Source organism: Scyliorhinus canicula, chromosome 19 (assembly GCF_902713615.1).
Source record: "Scyliorhinus canicula chromosome 19, sScyCan1.1, whole genome shotgun sequence".
Lineage (NCBI taxonomy): Eukaryota > Metazoa > Chordata > Chondrichthyes > Carcharhiniformes > Scyliorhinidae > Scyliorhinus > Scyliorhinus canicula.
Window position 1 is genome coordinate 2,518,192 of NC_052164.1, and position 20,367 is coordinate 2,538,558.

Here is a 20,367-nt window from a genome sequence, read left to right on the forward strand (position 1 = left end):
GACTTCAGTAAGGCCTTTGACAAGGTCCCTCATGGCAGACTGGTACAAAAGGTGAAGTCACACGGGGTCAGGAGTAAGCTGGCAAGGTGGATACAGAACTGGCTAGGTCATAGAAGGCAGAGAGTAGCAATGGAAGGGTGCTTTTCTAATTGGAGGGCTGTGACTAGTGGTGTTCCACAGGGATCAGTGCTAGGACCTTTACTGTTCCCAGTATATATAAATGATTTGGAGGAAAATGTAACTGGTCTGATTAGTAAGTTTGCAGACGACACAAAGGTTGCTGGAATTGCAGATAGCGATGAGGACTGTCACAGCATACAGCAGGATTTAGATCATTTGGGCGGAGAGATGGCAGATGGAGGTTAATCCGGACAAACGTGGGGTAATGCATTTTGGAAGGTCTAATGCAGATAGGGAATATACAGTGAACGGTAGAACTCTAAAAGTATTGAAAGTCAGAGAGATCGAGGTGTACAGGTCCACAGGTCACTGAAAGGGGCAACACAGGTGGAGAAGGTAGTCAAGTAGGCATACGGCATGCTTACCTTCATTGGCCGGGGCATTGAGCATAAGAATTGACAAGTCATGTTGCAGTTGTATAGAACCTTAGTTAGGCCACACTTGGAGTATAGTGTTCAATTCTGGTCGCCACACTACCAGAAGGATGTGGAGGATTTAGAGAGGGTGCAGAAGAGATTTACCAGGATGTTGCCTGGTATGGAGGGCATTAGCTATGAGGTGCGGTTGCATAAATTCGGTTTATTCGCACTGGAACGACGGAGGTTGAGGGGCGACCTGATAGAAGTCAACAAAATTATGAGGGGCAGAGACAGAGTGGATCATCAGAGGCTTTTTCCCAGGGTAGCAGAGTCAATTGCTAGGGGGCATAGGTTTAATGTGCAAGGGGCAAAGTTTAGAGCAGATGTACGAGGCAGGTTTTTTTACACAGAGGGTAGTGGGTGCCTGGAACTCGCTGCCGGAGGAGGTGGTGGAAGCAGGGACGATAGTGACATTTAAGGGGCATCTTGATAAATACATGAATAGGATGGGAATAGAGGGATACGGACCCCGGAAGTGTAGAAGATTAGTAGTTTAGTCGGGCAGCATGGTCGGAACGGGCTTGGGGGCCAAAGGGCCTGTTCCTGTTTCTTTGTTCTATGTGCAGGCTAGGTGGAGTGGCCACATTAAATTGCCTCTTAATTGGAAAAATTAATTGGGTACTCTAAATTTATTTGAAAAAACATGTGTAAAAGGAAAGTACAATGTTTTGAGAGATCAGCATAAACCATAGATAACTATAGGGCAGCACGGTAGCATTGTGGATAGCACAAATGCTTCACAGCTCCAGGGTCCCAGGTTTCGATTTCGGCTTGGGTCACTGTCTGTGCAGAGTCTGCACATCCTCCCCGTGTGTGCCTGGGTTTCCTCCGGGTGCTCCGGTTTCCTCCCACAGTCCAAAGATGTGCAGGTTAGGTGGATTGGCCATGATAAATTGCCCTTAGTATCCAAAATTGTCCTTAGTGTTAGGTGGGGTTACTGGGTTATGGGGATAGGGTGGAGGTGTTGATCTTGGGTAGGGTGCTCTTTCCAAGAGCCGGTGCAGACTCGATGGGCCGAATGGCCTCCTGCTGCACTGTAAATTCAATCTATAAAGGAAACTGAACCTTTACCATGTGCTTAGCAACAAAACCTCCTGGGCCAAGAGGAAGAAGGATCAAATTAATTTTCTGTTAAGGAAGTTTGTTTGAAGAGAAACAAATATTTTCATGTTTTCATACAGTTTATTCTCCAAATTAATCAATTGTTTTGCAAAGGTTTCTTCCCATTCTGTCCAAGACCTTGACATCGCTCAAAACTGTCTTAAAAGTGGGTAGCACTCGTGTGCGCAGATATTAATCTCGGGAATATCTTCTGACAGAAGAGCAGAGCATGGGGAAGACAACACAAGCATTGGCTGGAATGGTCTGTTACCAAAAAAAGCTCATGGTTTCCTCATCGTGAAAGTGAGTGTTCAAATTCAGACTGATGGACTGAAAGTCTGAACTCTGAATGAAGACTGATAATCTTCCTCAAAACTGCCCAGGATTGAGTGAAGACTAATAATCTTCCTCAAAGCTGCCCAGGATTGAGTGAAGACTGATAATCTTCCTCAAAGCTGCCCAGGATTGAGTGAAGACTGATAATCTTCCTCAAAGCTGCCCAGGATTGAGTGAAAACTGATAATCTTCCTCAAAGCGATGGCTGAGAATCTGAAATGCCAAAAGGCATAGCAGAAGTCCAGTTGTGGGTGGATAGGAGAAAAAAAGAGGGAATTAAAGCTGAATGTCTGGGGCAGATTTACTCTCTATCCTCCCAGTGTTGTATCTGGCTTGAAAGTTTTGATGGATATATGGAGGAAGCTTTACATTGTGTTGAACCATGTTGTATCTCAGCTGTGGTCACAGGGTGAATAAACATTCTAATTCGCAATACTGTCAATCCTCAAGTCAAGAATATCACCCACACCCAAAGAAAATAGAAACGGACAACAAACCTATATGATTAACACTATCAACCAGATGCATTTTATGGTCACTGAAAGGAATCCTTTCCTGTTTTACCTTTTCTGCTTCATAGTCATTCAGATATTCCTGCTTTTCCTCATCTGTGAGATCCCGCCACATTCCACCGATGATTTTCCCTATTTCCCACAGCTTCAGATCAGGATTGGAGGCCTTAACCTGGTCCCATACCTAAAACGTAATAAGGAGACTTATTTACAGAGCTAATACAGTAATAGAATTATCACACTGTCGACCAGACAGTTTCTGGGTATAGTACAACCAACACCCGAATGTACTTACTACAGTTAGGCATTAATAAGGGAGTTCTGTGATTAGTACTCCTACAAATCACTTTTTATGAAAAAGTATTTTTTAAATTTAAATTTAAGCTGCAGCTCTTGGTGACATCATCGGTGGAAGCTGGCTGGGAGGAGTTAGTGCGTTTGAGAATGCAAAGGAGCTGATGTCCCACACGGATGCAAATGGAATGACGAATGATTATTGAATGGCAGTAAATCCCAGTAATGTATATTCAGCTGGTCACACAGCCGGACTCAGTAACTCATCCAAGTTAACAACTAGCACAGTCTTAAATAAGGACAGAAAGAGGAAAAGGGAAAAAAATTAGATCTCAATCTTTAAAGATGTAAATTGTTTAATATAAAATTGCACCTATGGGACAGTTGCTTTTAAACTAGGCGGCAACAAGTTACAGACCAGGATTTATTGAAGTTCCAATGTTTTCTAGAAAGATTTCCAGTTAGTAATGTATTACAGCCTCCACCTAGTACAGGACGTCAGGTCTTTACATAAATAATAATGAACATCCAACAGGAGGTACAAACAGTAACGTAATCCCAGTCCATGCTAGAAACATTAGCCAGTGAAAGGCTATCAATACAACAGCATCTTTCCTCCACATGTCTTGTGTAATCGGGCTAGGTTTAGTCAGGTGAATGGATGCTACAGTAGATACTGTGATACAATGCTGCAGATACTGTACCTTTCTGCTGTAACGCATGTAGGGCATCAAGGGCTTGTCTGGGGGCTTTGGGGGTTTTGGAATTGTGATGCCTGACGATGCCTGCGGGGAAACAAAACGTGTCACATTATCTTGCACTTGAAGGAGGAAAGGAATTGCTCTTAATATCAAATTGTCATTAGTTAACATGAAATAAAGTCTAAAGATCAATGAGAACATGAATGCTATTTGGATCCAGGTGGGACTGCCCTGGTTCAGATTTGAAATACATATTTTAAAAGCTAATCTTTGGACACTGTGAATGAGACAAAGGAAGGATTGAATACTGAAGTTCAGGGCGGCACGGTGGCGCAGTGGTTAGCACTGCTGCCAACAGCACCGAGGACCCGGGTTCAATCCCAGCCCTGGGTCACTGTCCGTGTGGAGTTTGCACATTCTCCCCGTGTCTGCGTGGGTCTCAGCCCCACAACCCAAAAAGATGTGCAGCATTGGTGGATTGGCCACACTAAATTTCCCCTTAATTGGAAAAAAATAATTGGGTACTCCAAATTTATAAAAGAAAAAAAAAGTTAAAAGAAAAAAATGAATACTGAAGTTCTTTTTTGCAAGGTTGAATTTAGGGATGTTGAATCAACATAAAAGACTGCTGGGGGGAACTATGCTGATCAAATAAACACTTCCTAGAACTGGTTTGAGCTTGAACAAACTTGTTTTCTATTCACAAAGAGACATAAAAGCTGCAGCTCCCTCCTATCACTTGTGATAAAATCATATACAAATAAGGCGTTTATCAAACACTTCAAAATTAAGATAAACGGAAATATAGGTTTGTGAAGTGACTGGAGTTAAACTCACAACGCTAAATCGGACAGGTTTTTGCTAGTGAAAGGATATTAATGATATGGAGTATGGACAGTTGATGAAAATAGGACACATGTCACTGACAGAACAGACAAGAGAGGCTTTGCAAACTCATTCATGGGAAGGTGGGTGTCATTGGCTGCAGGATCAACTCGGTGAAAGACGCTCTTTGGTCTGCCCTAAACTTGATGATCTTCCAGTGCAAACAATTGTCCGTCCTCGACCGAGCACATTCTAAGGTCCAGGACTACGTGCTGAGGGACGCAGTTAAGCTTGGGGCATCGGCTGCCAAGGTGCAATGCGGAAAGGCCACTGTGTAAGGCCTTTCAGCAAACATAGAGATGGTAACCGTGTAAAACCCCTCGGGCTGTGTGCTTAATCCTAACTGTATTGAAGCACCTCAGAGTGCAACGTGACTGATGTACATAGTTGCACTCCCTGTAATGAAAATATTGAAATTTTAGTAATGTTTTCATTACTGAATTGAAGCCGTTCTTGACTTGTGGAGACAATGTGAATATCATTGCACTTCCCTGTTATAATGTTAAATGCCTGATAATGTCTCTTTCAGATATTTTATGAATAAAGTACAGTTTTGCAAAAACAAAAGGGCGTTGCTGGCTAGGCCAGCACTAACTGCCCATCCCGAATTTCCCTTGAGGTGGTGGTGAACTGCTTCTTGAACCACTGAATGACGTTCCCCTGTTCCAATGCAGTTGGCACAAGCACCATGTCACATCTTTGCCATTCAAGAGTGCAGCTAATCATTCCAGAAAACTAGGCTGAAAGTGGAATAAGTGTTGCAATGTTCTGTTACCTAATCAGAAATTCTGATGGCATCAAATCAGACAGAAAATCTGGCCACAGCTCAGACCCAAATATTTTCATGAACATAGTTCCAGTCAAGGACCTGTCTGTACTTTGTCATTCAGGGCATGCGAAAATATGCAAACCTGGATATTTTAAACAGGGCTGTGACAACTCAGCAGAACTGCACTCTTGATGCCAAATAAAACAGATTCACTCCAGGATGTCAGTATTTTAAGACCTGAATAATTCATCTGAATCTGTGGGATGGTGTGGTGCAGAGATGGAAGAATAGACATGTAAATGACGTCTATGTTATAAAAATTTGTCACAACTGGTCAATGCTTGTGTTTATGCTTCACCAATCCTCATTCCACCCGTGAATCTGTAATCTAACCACATCAGCAAATTCTTCTATTCCTTTCCTCCTCATGTTCTTATCTAGTCATCTTTCTCAAAGACTCCTTGTGGGAATATGCCCCACATTCCTACCATCCAAATCTTTCTCCTGAATTCTCCTGCACATTAGAGCTGCCCACAATGGACCCAAGCCCAGTATGTATTTTATTATTTTCCTTTCATTCCTCTTAGGCCTGCTTTCCCATTGCTAAGCCTCTTTCCATCTCTTCCCTCTCAGGTAGTCCAGCCCTTCACCCATACCCCCCAAAAATCACTACCATAATCATTCAGCAGTCCTCCACCTTTCTACTTCCCGACTCCATCCCAAACCTGACTTCATCTGAGGTACAGCTGCCCTCGAGGACTCTCCGGTATCCTTGGAAGGGCCGATTGAGGTAATCATTGCCATGTCCTCAGATAGAACCATAGAACGGTTACAGTGTAGAAAGAAGCTTTCAGCCCATCATGTCTGTGCCAGCTAAAAGGAGAAAAAAAAGCTAGCCACACATTTTAATCCCACTTTCCAGCAGCTAGTCCATAGCTTTCCAGGTTACAGCACTTCAGATGCAGATCCAGGTACCTTTTAAATGGGAGGAACATTTCAGCCTCAGCCACCAATTCAGGCAATAAACCCCAGACGCCCACCACCCTCTGGATGAAAAGGTTTTCTCTCATCCTTCTACTTCTACTAATCATCTTCATTCTATGCCCCCTGGTAATTGACCCCCTCACCTGGGGGAAATAGGCCCCTCATAATTAGGGGCTGTTTAGCTCACAGGGCTAAATCGCTGGCTTTGAAAGCAGACCAAGGCAAGCCAGCAACATGGTTCGATTCCTGTAACAGCCTCCCCGAACAGGCGCCGGAATGTGGCGACTAGGGGCTTTTCACAGTAACTTCATTTGAAGCATACTCGTGACAATAAGTGATTTTCATTTTCATAATTATGTACAGTTCAATTAGGGCATCCCTCAGCCTCCTCTGTTCCCCCCTCAGCCTCCTCTGTTCCCCCCTCAGCCTCCTCTGTTCCCCCCTCAGCCTCCTGTGTTCTAAGGAAAACAACCCGAGTCCACCTAGTCTTTCCTCAGAGCTGCAATTTTCAAGAATTGCCAACGTTCTTGTCAATCTCCTCTGCATTCTCTCCAGGGCAATTATGTTGATCCAGTAATGTGGTGGCCAAACTGCACATCAAACTCCAAATATGGCCAAACCAGGTTTGATACAGTTCTACCATTATATCTCTGCTTTTGTATTTAATACCTCACCAATAAAGGAAAGCATTCGATGTTTTCTTTACTACCTTAACAGCCTATTCTGCTACATTCAGGGACCTGAAGACATGCACTCCCAGGGTCTCTCACTTCTTCAACCTCTCTCAATATCCTCCCATTTATTAAGTATTGCCTTGCTTTGCTTACCCTCCTCAAATACATTATTTCACACTTTTGGTGTAACCTTAACTGCCCCACCCTGCACTCTCACTGAAATACTTGCCCAGCCTGCACATTGGGAGCTAATCTGGCTGATCTCTTCCCATCCCAAGCATCTCCCTCAGTCCTGTGAGCACTGCCAGTGGACTGGCTATCACCATTCCTCCCGGCCTCTCCCTCCAGAATATCCGTTTAGTTGCGACAAGGCCGATGCCATCTTATGTGCCTAGTGTGGATGAATACCCTGATACCATGACCTGGATGGAAACTTTGTTGATGGGTGATGACAACTTCCCCTAAATGAAGTCCCTCCAGCTGGTGATATAATTCACCACTTGCCTTGGGCACATCATTACAGTGGCAGTGTGCTCCTCATCATCAAATCACACCATTGTCTATCTATGAAATGAAAAAATGAAAATCGCTTATTGTCACGAGTAGGCTTCAATGAAGTTACTGTGAAAAGCCCCTAGTCGCCACATTCCGGCGCCTGTCCGGGGAGGCTGGTACGGGAATCGAACCGTGCTGCTGGCCTGTTTGGTCTGCTTTAAAAGCCAGCGATTTAGCTCAGTGAGCTAAACCAGTATCTCCCTACTCCTCCGGCATCTGTTCATCCTTCCGTGTCTCCATAAAAATCCTTGGGCTCATCTATCCTCTCAACCACCATGTCAAGTTCCTCACTTAGACATCCTTTCTGCTTTCCTTTCACAGTTTCTGCATTGAACAATGACTTTGCTTCTTTACCCCATTTACACTTATTAGCCAAGCAGTATGTGGCTGTCTTATTCTTCTTAACAACAGGCGTCATCTCCTCACACTTCCTAACGTTTTTGCCACGGCAAGATTTTTTAATGTCTTATTGCATTTTGTCTTCCTTTATAGGACTGCAAGTTTTGAAATTGCACTTCCAATTCCCGGACTCCAAGTCATTTAGTCATGCGTTTTGAGAACAGTCAGAGCAGCAGCAATCTTGTAGAATGCTCCTTCTCACCTTCTGATAGCCAGTCTTCAATAGGCCACTTTTCAATAGGCACTAATCACTTGGAATTGATTTGAAAGAAAAAATCTCCTTTTCATTTCTAGTTGAAGTGAAGCCCACCCACCTCCACGTCAAAGGATGGGTGCTCAGAATTTAATTTTGAGATTCTCCGAATTGAGGGCCAGTCAAAGTTGCTCTTCAACGCTTGCTATTTTAATTAAAAATTTTAAAGTTTGATAGTTACCTTCTCCCTGCCGATTATACTCGAAGCACGTGGAGTTCCATTGTGGAATGGGGCCGTAGGGCCACAGGAATCCTATTTATAAACACAAGTCATGTATTTTGTTACACAAGTTGGAAATGGATAATAAATCACATTGAGAAAAAGGCATTTGTTAACATTATCAAATAAATCTAGTTAAAACACTTTATAATTCAACTTTGTTCCCAACTTGGCTTCTAAGTTTGATTTCAAATTATTTTTCAAACATATAGATGACAAGAGTTGCCACCAGATGGTAGTCATGGGCGGTTTAGAACAACATAATAAGCTTGTTCAAACTTTGTGTGATTTCTCTTTTTGTTTTGGTCGCCCTCACCAAACCCATAAAACAACTGAGCCTGATTAATTAGTCATTGGAATTTAAGCCCCAACGAGCACCATGAATCATTTGGTGTGTTTAAGAGCACGTTTCTCAAATGTAAATTAAATTGGCCTTTCACTGCAAACACAATGTTGTATTATTTTTCTGTGGGAGGATTTTCACAGCACTTTCTTCTTCCTTTGAAAGAAAAGGATGTTGATTTAAAGTTTAATATTTCAGTGAAAGGGCAGCACGGTGGCCTAGTGGTTAGCACAGCTGCCTCACGGCGCTGAGGTCCAAGATTCAATCCCGGCTCTGGTTCACTGTCCGTGTGGAGTTTGCACATTCTCCCCGTGTCTGCGTGGGTTTCACACCCACATCCCAAAAATGTGCAGGGTAGGTGGATTGGCCACGCTAAATTGCCCCCTAATTGGAAAAAATAATTGGGTACTCTAAATTTATAAAGAAAAAGAAAAAAATATATTTCAGTGAGTGAAAGGATGGCCCTTTCTCAGTTCTCTCGAACACGCCTGTCAGTCAGTGAAGAATGTGTGGGTTATGCTGATTTCTTATAATCCAATTTCAATATTCAAAAATCAAGCCCACTAAGATGGTCCAAAAGCTAGTCACTTTTAAACTTATTTACCCACAGTTGAATTAAAAATGACTGAATAATTTAAGGGAAATTTGCAAACCCCAGCTATTTAAGAAATATATCCATTTTTGGAAATCACGCATTTGCTGTTCTGTTGGCATATTTCTGCTAGATTCCCATTTGAAATCCTGGGTTTTACCTGTCGGATTGTCATCTATGTTGACAGGTGCTCGCTGCAGTCACAATGGGATTGGTTTGTTGTGACGTGGGGAAATCATACTGAATTAAATGTTGCTGGTCACACATTTTCATATGCCACCAGGTTGTCACCATGATAATGGTTTTACATTTTAACTTTGCACAACCTTCGAGAGAAGAACTAATAATAAAATAAATATTAATAAAAGTATCCATTTATCTGGCTTATTGGACCAAAGAGAAAGAATGGGGATTCCGACGCGCTCCATTGGTTTTTAACGTCGGCATTAAATACATACACTATAAAATGTAAATTCAGAAACAAGAGAGAGCAAAGCATATTCACTGAATGAGGAATGTGAGTCTCATCTCTGCTCCCCAGTTAAGTGCCTGATCGGTGGATGGCATGGTGGCGCAGTGATTAGCACTGCTGCCTCATGGCGCCGAGGACCCGGGTTCAAACCTGACTCCCTGTCCATGAGGCATTTGCACATTCTCTCCGTGTCTGTGAGGGTTTCACCCCCACAACCCAAAGATGTGCAGGGTAGGTGAATAGGCCAAGCTAAATTGCCCCTTAATAGGAAAAAAAATCGAATTGGTACTCTAAATTTTAAAAAAAGTGCCTGATCGGTATTCAATTTAGTGGGCCTTTCCAAGAAGAGATGGCGTGGGTCTCTCGCCAGCACCCCAGCTGGCAGGCGAGACCCCATCGATTATGTTGAATCCGAGAGCACACCATTAACTCCAGCAGGGAGTTTCCAAGCTTTTTAATCTTGATGCAATCTGCAGATAAGATTAAAATGTGAACTCACAGGGAGTGGATGAGGCAAATAGTTAGATGGATTCATTCAAAGGGAAATTAGATAAGCATACAAAGGAGAAAAGAACAGGTTATTTTGACAGAATGAGATAAAGAGGGGAGGGATGGCATTCCTGTGCAGCAAACACTAGTACACACTATGCTGTAAATACATTGTATATCACCGAGCCTTGGGGCAAATTATACAAACTTTAAGTCCAACTTGAGGCTTACTAATACAAACAGATTTTGATGTTCTTATTAATTATTTTAATTAGTTCCTTTCACTAATGAGGAAATATAATCCTTTTCAATTCTCCTGGGATAAAGAAATTGAAACATCACAAACTAGGCACGAAGATGCAAACCCAGATTAGAAGAGTTGCAAAAGTGTTACATTGCTGAGGTGCAAGGAACCTCCAGCCCGAGAAAGTAATTTTAAGAGGGAAACAGGCAAGGCAAAATAATAGCACCTCGTTTAGAAATGCGCGACCCCAGAGCCAGATACAAGGTTTTGGAAATATCAATGACTGAAATACTGACAAAGAAACAGTATGTTGGCAGATGACAAACTCACCACCCATTTCCAGAACCAAAAAATCATCACAGATTAAGTGGGAACTTTCAAAGCGATGGATAATTAAAATTCAGAAAGTATCAATTTGCAATAGCATGATGAATAAAAGGAGAAGAGGATCACTCACAAAGAAGAATGCAAGGTTATCCTCAAGCAAGGCACACTGGCAGTAAAAGAAATGGGGACTGATGGGTGCCAGTATGCTGTACAAGATATGGATTCAATTTAAAAGGTACACATTTTTAGGATTGTAAGGATAGAGGAGCCATGGAGTACAGAAATATTCTGACAGATTAGGCTAGCATTAAATTTGATGTTGGGCTGAATATTCAAAAAGGGGGGTAAGATCTTTTGGTAAGAGCATTAAGATCAGAGTTGGAAAAAATAAACCAAACCAAGAAAGGTTCTCTTTAGGAGAATTAGCAAGAATAATTGGAATGGAATTTCCTTCAATTAAACATTAGGAAGACAAAAGACATGGGTTTATGGTCCTCACTACAAACCTCATTGCCTGTCCATAGATTGTCCCTGTCCAAGGCATCTGCCCAAGACTTTAGCAGACTGCTTGCAACCTGTATTATATTTGACTTGGCACAGTATCTGTACCATCAGCACGAGTGCCATTTCTACTCTATCATCTCAGAAGCTCAAATCCACCCGGCTCTGCGTGCCTTCTCATCCATGCTTTGTTCCCTCTAGACTTGACTATTCCAATGCTTGCATGGGCAGCCTCCCATCTTTGGATAAAGGTCAGTCCAGCCAAAGTAACTGGCACCAAGTCCTATTCACCCATCACCCCAGTGATTACTGACCTACACTGGCTCTTATTCTGGTTTTCAAATCCCTCCTTGGTCTCGCACCTTATCATCTTTGTAACCTCCTCTAGCCGTACAACACTGAGATTCTTGTGCTCCTCTAATTCTGTCCTCTTGCTCGTCGCCAGTCTTAATTATTCCACCAGTCAGCCGTGCTTTCAACAGCTATGGCCCCAAGCTGTGGAATTCCCTCCAGTTTTAATTGTGAAATTATAAGCATTGGTAAAAGCTGACATCTTCAGATTCAAGATTCCAGCTTCAATTTGAGAGATAGAGATGGCTAATGAGTAGGCCAAGATCTTTGGAGTAGCAGAACCTAGCATTGCTTAAAGCAAACAAACGGGGAGGAATCCAAATGCTGCTGAAACAGGATGGATTACGAAGAACAATGAACAATACAGTACACGAACAGGCCCTTCGGCCCTCTTAGCCTGCGCCGACCATGGTGCCTGCTTAAACTAAAACCATCTGCACTTACGGAGTCCGTATCCTTCCATTCCCGTCCTATTCATATATTTGTCTCGATGTCCCTTAAATGCCGCTATTGTACCTGCTTCCACCCCCACCCCAGGCAGCGCGTTCCATATATTTACCACCCTGTGTAAAAAACTTGCCTCGCACATCAGTTCTAAATTTTTCCCCGTGCACTTTAAACCTCTGTCCTCTAGTAATTGACTCTCCTACCCTACGAAAGAGCATCTGCCTATCCACCCTGTCCATGCCACTCATAATCTTCTATACCTCTATCAGGTCGCCTTTCAACCTCCGTCATTCCAGTGAGAATAGACCATGTTTATCTAACATTACACATAAAGCCAACACTGCCAAAATTAGACTAATTAATCGCACAAACATCATTCAACAGTGTCTTCTACTACTCATGTGAATTTTTGAAAATGGCCACAGAAACCCGGTTGACACAAAGCCCACACCACATGGTATCTCTTGTACTGAGCCCATAGCCCAAAATTATATTTTAGCCTTTGTTGAAGAGAACTAACTCTTGAAAGCATACAGATAACAACACAGAGTTGCAACAAAACAGAGCCAGTTAAATGTGTTAAGCCAGTTAAGTGTAGTTAAATCAATGTCAACAAGGCAGGCTACAACAGCTACCACATCCTATCCTCATGCCTTAAGTTTAACTTCATAACATTTAAGTTTTTGTAAACTTACTTTAGTTTTAATCTTACATTTTGCCACTAAATATGGCACTTTTTGTAAAGCTGAATACAAGATTGCATCTGTACGTGCTCACTGGCTGACCCGATTCCATTCCATACATAAAAGATTAACAAAGGAGGGAAAAATTAAAGTACGAGAGTAAGCTAGCTAGAAATATAAAAAGATAATGATAACTTTTATAGATATTTTAAAAAGAAAAGTTAACAAAGTGAGTACTGGTCCTACAGAAACTGAGCCTGGGGAACGAACAATGGAAAATAAGAAGGTGGCAGGGGGGGCACGGTAGCATTGTGGATAGCACAATCGCTTCACAGCTCCAGGGTCCCAGGTTTGATTCCAGCTTGGGTCACTGTCTGTGCGGAGTCTGCACATCCTCCCAGTGTGTGCGTGGGTTTCCTCCGGGTGCTCCGGTTTCCTCCCACAATCCAAAGATGTGCAGGTTAGGTGGATTGGCCATGCTAAATTGCCCTTAGTGTCCAAAATTGCCCTTAGTGTTGGGTGGGGTTACTGGGTTATGGGGATAGGGTGGAGGTGTTAACCTTGGGTAGGGTGCTCTTTCCAGGAGCCGGTGCAGACTCGATGGGCCGAATGGCCTCCTTCTGCACTGTAAATTCTATGAATGGAGCAGGTATTTTGCATCTGTCTACACTGTCTACACAAGTAACATCCCAGAAATAGCTGCAAATGGAAGCAAGGGAGGAACTCAGGAAAATTACAATCACCAGGGAAGTGATACTGAGCAAATTGTTGGAGCTGTGGGCTGACAGGTCCCCATGCCCTGATAAGACTTCATTCTAGGGTCTCAAAAGAAGTGACTAATGAGACAGTTGATGCGTTGGTTTTAATTTTTTAAAATTCCATAGATTCAGGGAAGTTTCCATTATATAGGAATATAACAAATGTAGCATTATATAGGAATACAACAAAGAAAGCAGGAAACTACAGCACGGGCAGCAGAAGCGGATAGTACTGTGGCTTCACAGCGCCAGGATCCCAGGTTCGATTCCCCGCTGGGTCAGTGTGTGGAATCTGCACGTTCTCCCCCTGTCTGTGTGGGTTTCCTCCGGGTGCTCCGGTTTCCTCCCACAGTCCAAAGATGTGCAGGTTAGCTGGATTGGCCATGTTAAATTGCCCTTAGTGTCCAAAAAGGTTAGATGGGGTTATTGGGTTACAGGGATAGGGTGGAAGTGAGGGCTTAAGTGGGTCGGTGCAGACTTGATGGGCCGAATGGCCTCCTTCTGCACTGTATGTTCTATGTGGGGCTGTTTAGCACACTAGGCTAAATCGCTGGCTTTTAAAGCAGACCAAGGCAGGCCAGCAGCACGGTTCGATTCCCGTACCAGCCTCCCCGAACAGGTGCCGGAATGTGGCGACTAGGGGCTTTTCACAGTAACTTCATTTGAAGCTACTCGTGACAATAAGTGATTTTCATTTCATTTTTCATGTTCTACAGGCAAATTAGCTCAACATAGAAGCCATTATTAAATATATAACTGGATGTGCAGAGTAGGTGGATTGGCCACGCTAAATTGCCCCTTAATTGGTAAAAATAATTGGGTAATCTAAATTTTTAAAAAATATATATATATAACTGGGCACTTAGATAAATTCAAGGTAATGATTTTCTGAGGGGGGACAGCCGCTTATGTAAGGGGACTACTAGCTGTCACATTTAGGAAATATACATAAAAAAGACCAAAATAACATTAGGAACAGGAATTAAACATATTTTCCCTATGCATAGATAAACAAAAACCTACAAAAGTCCCTCGGTAAAGAAATAACACTCTCCAAATTAGAGTGCAAACTACACATACAGATAATAATGGGGGAACAAAGGAAATGGAAAGAATATACAGAGAGGTAACATTTAGGTACTATGGAAAACAAACACGGCGAGATTGTGCACACCCCACACGGACAGTGACTCAGAGCCGGGATCGAACCTGGGATCTTGGTGCCGTGAGGCAGCAGTGTTAACCACTGTGCCACCGTGCTGCCCTTCTGTGCACAATTAATGCTAGCACCAGGTGAAAAAAATGGAAACTTCAACTCCCAATACTGACATTTCCCTCTTCTCCCAATGCAATGAATATAGGCCAGCATGAGGAAAAGTAAAAACAAGATATGGAGATTAACAATGCCATCATTTTTTTTAAAGCCTTGCAGTTCATAATATTCAGCAATCAAGACTCCCAAAGTTGTGGCTGAAACAAGCAGGCTTTAAAAGTCACAAAGGACATTCTGAGCACACACAGTTAAGATCGGAGTTTGTTTCATTGAAGTGGCCAGACACTGATTTTACTGCTTATTTCCAATATTTATTTTGAAACACATCGAACTCTTGCACGTTCCACTTTAAAAGACCCAAAGCAAAATCGGACACTCTGGAAATGCAGAGCAGATCTATCAACATCTGAAAATGGGAGAAATTGGTTATCATTTCAGCAAGAAATCTTTTATCGCTTCTTCGAAAGGACCCCAGTTGACGTGTCGCCTTTGCAGATGCTGACTGACATGCTCGGGATTTCCGGGACTTTCAATTCTATTTTAGATTTCCAACATTCAGACTTTGAGCTAGAATTGTTAAAATCTTGACGTTTGTCAACCCTACTATAATTATTGAAGCTACCAAAATGAACCTCTTGAGGCAGTGTTCCCAGAAAGCAATGCATTGTGAAAACTGGGTCCAATGCCAACCACCTCCTTTCTGTACTCCAAATCGCCAGATCAGCAGACTTAGCACAAACGCAATCCTGGCCTGGCCTTTAGGTTTTTTTTTTGTTGCAGTGCAATAGTTAATACTCCTACCGTGACCCGGCTGTTGGTGCCTGGGTTCCCTCCCAGCCTGTAGTTGTTGTAGGCCAGATGACTGTATGGATTGTATCCCACAAACCCTGGGGTGCTGGGCATTTGCTGATGGAAACAAATGAGACAAAACACGAATGAGAATGAGTTCAAACAAGAAACACATAAATGAAATGGTCAGCATACAAAAAAGTGGCAAAAATTCAAACAAGCTATGGTTGCGCATGGAAAAGCATATTTCTACTAACTGCACTAAACAGCGAACACCCCCCATTCTACTCTGAACATACAGGGTACCACAAAGCATATCTACCGCCTCTCTGGCAGCAACGTCTCCTGCCCAAGAGAGGGTTTTTCAAAATCAACGTCACCTTTGTAACCCTACCAATAATGTTCCCTTTTCCATTTCCACACACCTAATCAGGAATGCAAATCAGTATCTAAAATGGTATGAGAGAAGACAAGCCTCAAATGTCAGACATGAAACAGCACGATTCAAGCAGCTAAACCTTATCCTGTTCAGCTAAATATCAGTTACATCATTTAAGACGCTATGACTGGCAACTTTGAAACCGATCTTAATACAAATTACAATGCTTAACGAATGCCAAAAATGGTGACAACTGTATGGCACTACCCCATTTGGGTGTGATGTATCCTCCACTCAGACAAACAGTGAACATGATGGAAGCATGCACTGCTGTCACTGCTTCAGCATTTGAGTATATGAATTCATTATAGGTTTTGCACAACAGAACAGACCTGTTACTTAGGACCTCCAAGATATTTGGATGTGGACAAACCCAACATAAAATATCACAAAGAGTAAATGCCATCAATCAACTAATACGGTTCCTCTTATAAAAACCACCTGTGTGATGAAATGAAAAAAATGAAAATGGCTTATTGTCACGAGTAGGCTTCAATTAAGTTACTGTGAAAAGCCCCTAGTCACCACATTCCGGCGCCTGTCCGGGGAGGCTGGTACGGGAATCGAACCGTGCTGCTGGCCTGCTTGGTCTGCTTTAAAAGCCAGCGATTTAGCTGAGTGAGCTAAACCAGCCCCTTATAGCTGTGACTTACATATGCCAGAAAAGCATTTATTGAAACATTCTGATAAGGGAGGGACACTCTAAAAATGCTTTCAATCATGCAGGTGATGTATGGTGAACAGAAATCATAACACATTTTGCAATTCTTTTATTAATACTCAGCAGTAAAATTACAGTAATTGTAAAATAACCCAACATTTTCACTGACAGAGACAGGATTCAGATGCAAGGCCTCAACTAATTGGACATTGCTCTGTAACTGCCCACAAGGAAAGATGCAAAGCCGGGCTCGAGTGACTGATCTGAAGACATGCAAGGGGCATTCATTAAGCTCATGTTGAGTGTCCATGAACACACCCTGACTGTACACTTCTCGTTCAGAATTATCCCCACTAGTGACTTTTGAAGAGTTAAATAATGAAGGTTTCTCTTACCCTCCCATTTCTCACACAATGGTGTTTGTTTCAGACCTTTTGAATTACTCAGATAGATAACCTTTTAAGGTGAGGCTAACTATTATAACAACACTCTGAATGAAAGACCACAATGAGTTTTCAGCAGCAGCATTTCACTGGCGTCAGGTTTCAAAAGCAGCAAAACGATCTCAACTAAAAGATTATGAGGAGAGGTTGAGTAGACTGGGACTGTACTCGTTGGAATATAGAAGGATGAGGGGGGATCTTATAGAAACATTTAAAATTATGAAGGGAATAGATAGGATAGATGCGGGCAGGTTGTTTCCACTGGCGGGTGACAGCAGAACTAGGGGACATAGCCTCAAAATAAGGGGAAGTAGATTTAGGACTGAGTTTAGGAGGAACTTCTTCACCCAAAGGGTTGTGAATCTATGGAATTCCTTGCCCAGTGAAGCAGTTGAGGCTCCTTCATTACATGTTTTTAAGGTAAAGATAGATAGTTTTTTGAAGAATAAAGGGATTAAGGGTTATGGTGTTCGGGCCGGAAAGTGGAGCTGAGTCCACAAAAGATCAGCCATGATCTAATTGAATGGCGGAGCAGGCTCGAGGGGCCAGACGGCCTACTCCTGCTCCTTGTTCTTATGTTCTTAAAGCCACGCGGATTATAACACTCAATACATTCATCTGAACTCCCCCTTAATCATTCTGTATTTAATGAAAATACAGGACCCAACATTGTTGACTGATTTAGGCTACTGTGCAAGTTCCAATTCCGGATTGTACATATGTCTGGTTTATGAGTGTCAGCAGGCGGAAGCTGCCAATACCAATTCTCAGCCCAAATGTTAAAAGATTATTAACTATTAAATGCTGTTATTTAACTTGCAGCCAAAGTCACAGGAAATTGAAAAAAAAGATACACCTTCAATAACTTATGCATTATTCTTTCTGAGTATCTAAACCATAATCATCATACACAATCTCTCAACATATTGTTCACTTTTATCATTTCACACATATGGTTGAATTATTTTGCATTAAGCAACAAGGCATGAGGCACCGCAAGTTTAAAGTGTTCCTCGGTCTATCATCCCTCACATAAATGAACGTGCAGTTCAATCCCTGTCCCACAAATAGCTGCCAATAGCAATGCCATGTTACTTTGCTTCTGGTTAATGTGCAGCTGACACACAGTATTGGCTTAGAATAAGCATCATTTGTACACCCTAAATGTTTACTATATTACACAAAATATATTCTCTATTACTAACCAGTGTAGTACCTGTCACACATTGCTTATTAATCATATTCAGTTTCAAATTTAACACCAAGTTTTATAGTCAGGCCTAAATATCACACATTTGACTGAAACACACAATATGAACAGGTATAGTCACAGCTTGACATCTGCATACACCGATACGCGTGCAGTGTCTGTGCAGCTTGACGTCTGTATACACCGATACGCGTGCAGTGTCTGTGCAGCTTGACGTCTGTATACACCGATACGCGTGCAGTGTCTGTGCAGCTTGACGTCTGTATACACCGATACGCATGCAGTTTCTGTGCAGCTTGACGTCTGTATACACCGACATGCGTGCAGTTTCTGTGTAGCTTGACGTCTGTATACACCGACATGCGTGCAGTTTCTGTGCAGCTTGACGTCTGTATACACCGACATGCGTGCAGTTTCTGTGCAGCTTGACATTTGTATACACCGATACATGTGCAATTTCTCTGCAGCTTGACGTCTGTATACACCGATATGCGTGCAGTGTCTGTGCAGCTTGACGTTTCTATACACCGATACGCATGCAGTTTCTGAAGGACCATTCTTGCCCCAAAAGCAAATTACTTTTAAACTTTCTTATACACCCAGGGATCGTGGGATTATATTTTAATACAATAACATCTCTAGGTCTGAATTGCACACACGTTGCTTCTGTAATCTGGTAAACACAGTTCAGAGGTTCGATGGCCCATTTTGGCCAGTATTTTGGACAGACTGCCCGACATGTTCTTCCTAATCTTCACTATGTTTTATTCCAGAGTTATTGCTGTCAAATTCTTTCACAGATCTTCAGACTGCAGAATTCTTTATTTCCCTCAAAAATAAGACCAGATAACTATTTTTAAAATGTTTATAAAATGGGGGCAGGTCGGAAAAGTACAATTTATTTGTCCAGTTGTAGAGCCAGTTCCAGCAAAGATACTTGTGCACTGTAATTTCTACCACTTTTCAGCCCCCATTTTGAGATACTCATCATTCTAACAGCAACAGTAACCTACTTAGGTTAATGTGTTTAATTACATCAATTTTCAATTTTAAAACCCAGGCTAAGAGTCATTTCTTCTATCCAAGATCTTTAGTTCTTCCTAATTTCTACTTCCCAAAAGCTCACCTCAATTTTGCCCCCATGCCCCTCTCCACTGTAAACACTGATTCATGTGATTCTCATATTGGAGAGTCTTCTCCTTGCCAATTTCCCTATTTCTACAATTCATAAAACACATGTCATTGTCTTCTCACCTACATCGATGCACAAATCACCATTCTTAACAAGCTTCCAAAGGCTCATATAACTGACTTTACACATGCCTTCCCTATATTTGCATAGAATCCCTACAGTTCAGAGTAAGCCCATCATGTCTGCACCAGCCCTCTGAAAGAGCACCAAGACCCACACCCGCGCCCTATCCCCCATAACCCCACCTAACCTGAAGATCTTTGGACTGTGGGAGAAAACCGGAGCACCCATTAGAAAGCCACGCAGGGGGCACCACAGTGGTGCAGTGGGTTAGCACTGGGGCCTCACGGCGCCGAGGTCCCAGGTTCGATCCCGGCTCTGGGTCACTGTCCGTGTGGAGTTTGCACATTCTCCCCGTGTTTGCGTGGGTTTCGCCCGACAACCCAAAAATGTGCAAGCTAGGTGGATTGGACACGCTAAATTGCTCCTCAATTGGAAAAAATGAATTGGGTACTCTCAATAAGAAAAAAAGAAACCCACGGAGTCATGGGGAGAAAGTGAAAACTTCACACAGTCACCCAAAGCCGGAATTGAGCCCGGGTCCCTGGCACTGTGAGGCAGCAGTGCTAACCACAGCGCCACCCCATTTCTCTTATTCCCCACTCCATTACCCATAGCCATGCCTTCAGCCACTTTACACAAGCACCTCCCATGCCTCTGATTGCTATTTTCCACACTCCTTTCCAAAGGTGCGCAGAAATGTCCCTGTATGTAACAAGTGCCATGTAAATGTTACTGTAGAAAAAGCTGCATGATAAATCTCTAATGCCTGTCAACAACTACTCCAACTTCCTGCATAATAATGAGACAA

At 42.6% G+C, this 20,367-nt stretch overlaps 1 protein-coding gene across 4 annotated transcripts in view; it reads right to left on the reverse strand.

Moving 5' to 3' along the window:
* Positions 1 to 20,367, reverse strand: part of smarce1 (SWI/SNF related, matrix associated, actin dependent regulator of chromatin, subfamily e, member 1) — a 53,704-nt gene that overhangs the window by 18,537 nt on the left and 14,800 nt on the right. The window contains exons 4-7 of one of the 4 annotated variants that reach the window (XM_038778879.1): positions 15,564 to 15,668; positions 8,244 to 8,315; positions 3,547 to 3,627; positions 2,601 to 2,732 (exon numbers count right to left, since the gene is read on the reverse strand). In XM_038778879.1, coding sequence (XP_038634807.1) covers positions 2,601 to 2,732; positions 3,547 to 3,627; positions 8,244 to 8,315; positions 15,564 to 15,668 — 390 coding nt within the window. The remainder of the gene's footprint in view (positions 1 to 2,600; positions 2,733 to 3,546; positions 3,628 to 8,243; positions 8,316 to 15,563; positions 15,669 to 20,367) is intronic. The other 3 variants (XM_038778881.1, XM_038778880.1, XM_038778882.1) reach the window with 3 other exon arrangements.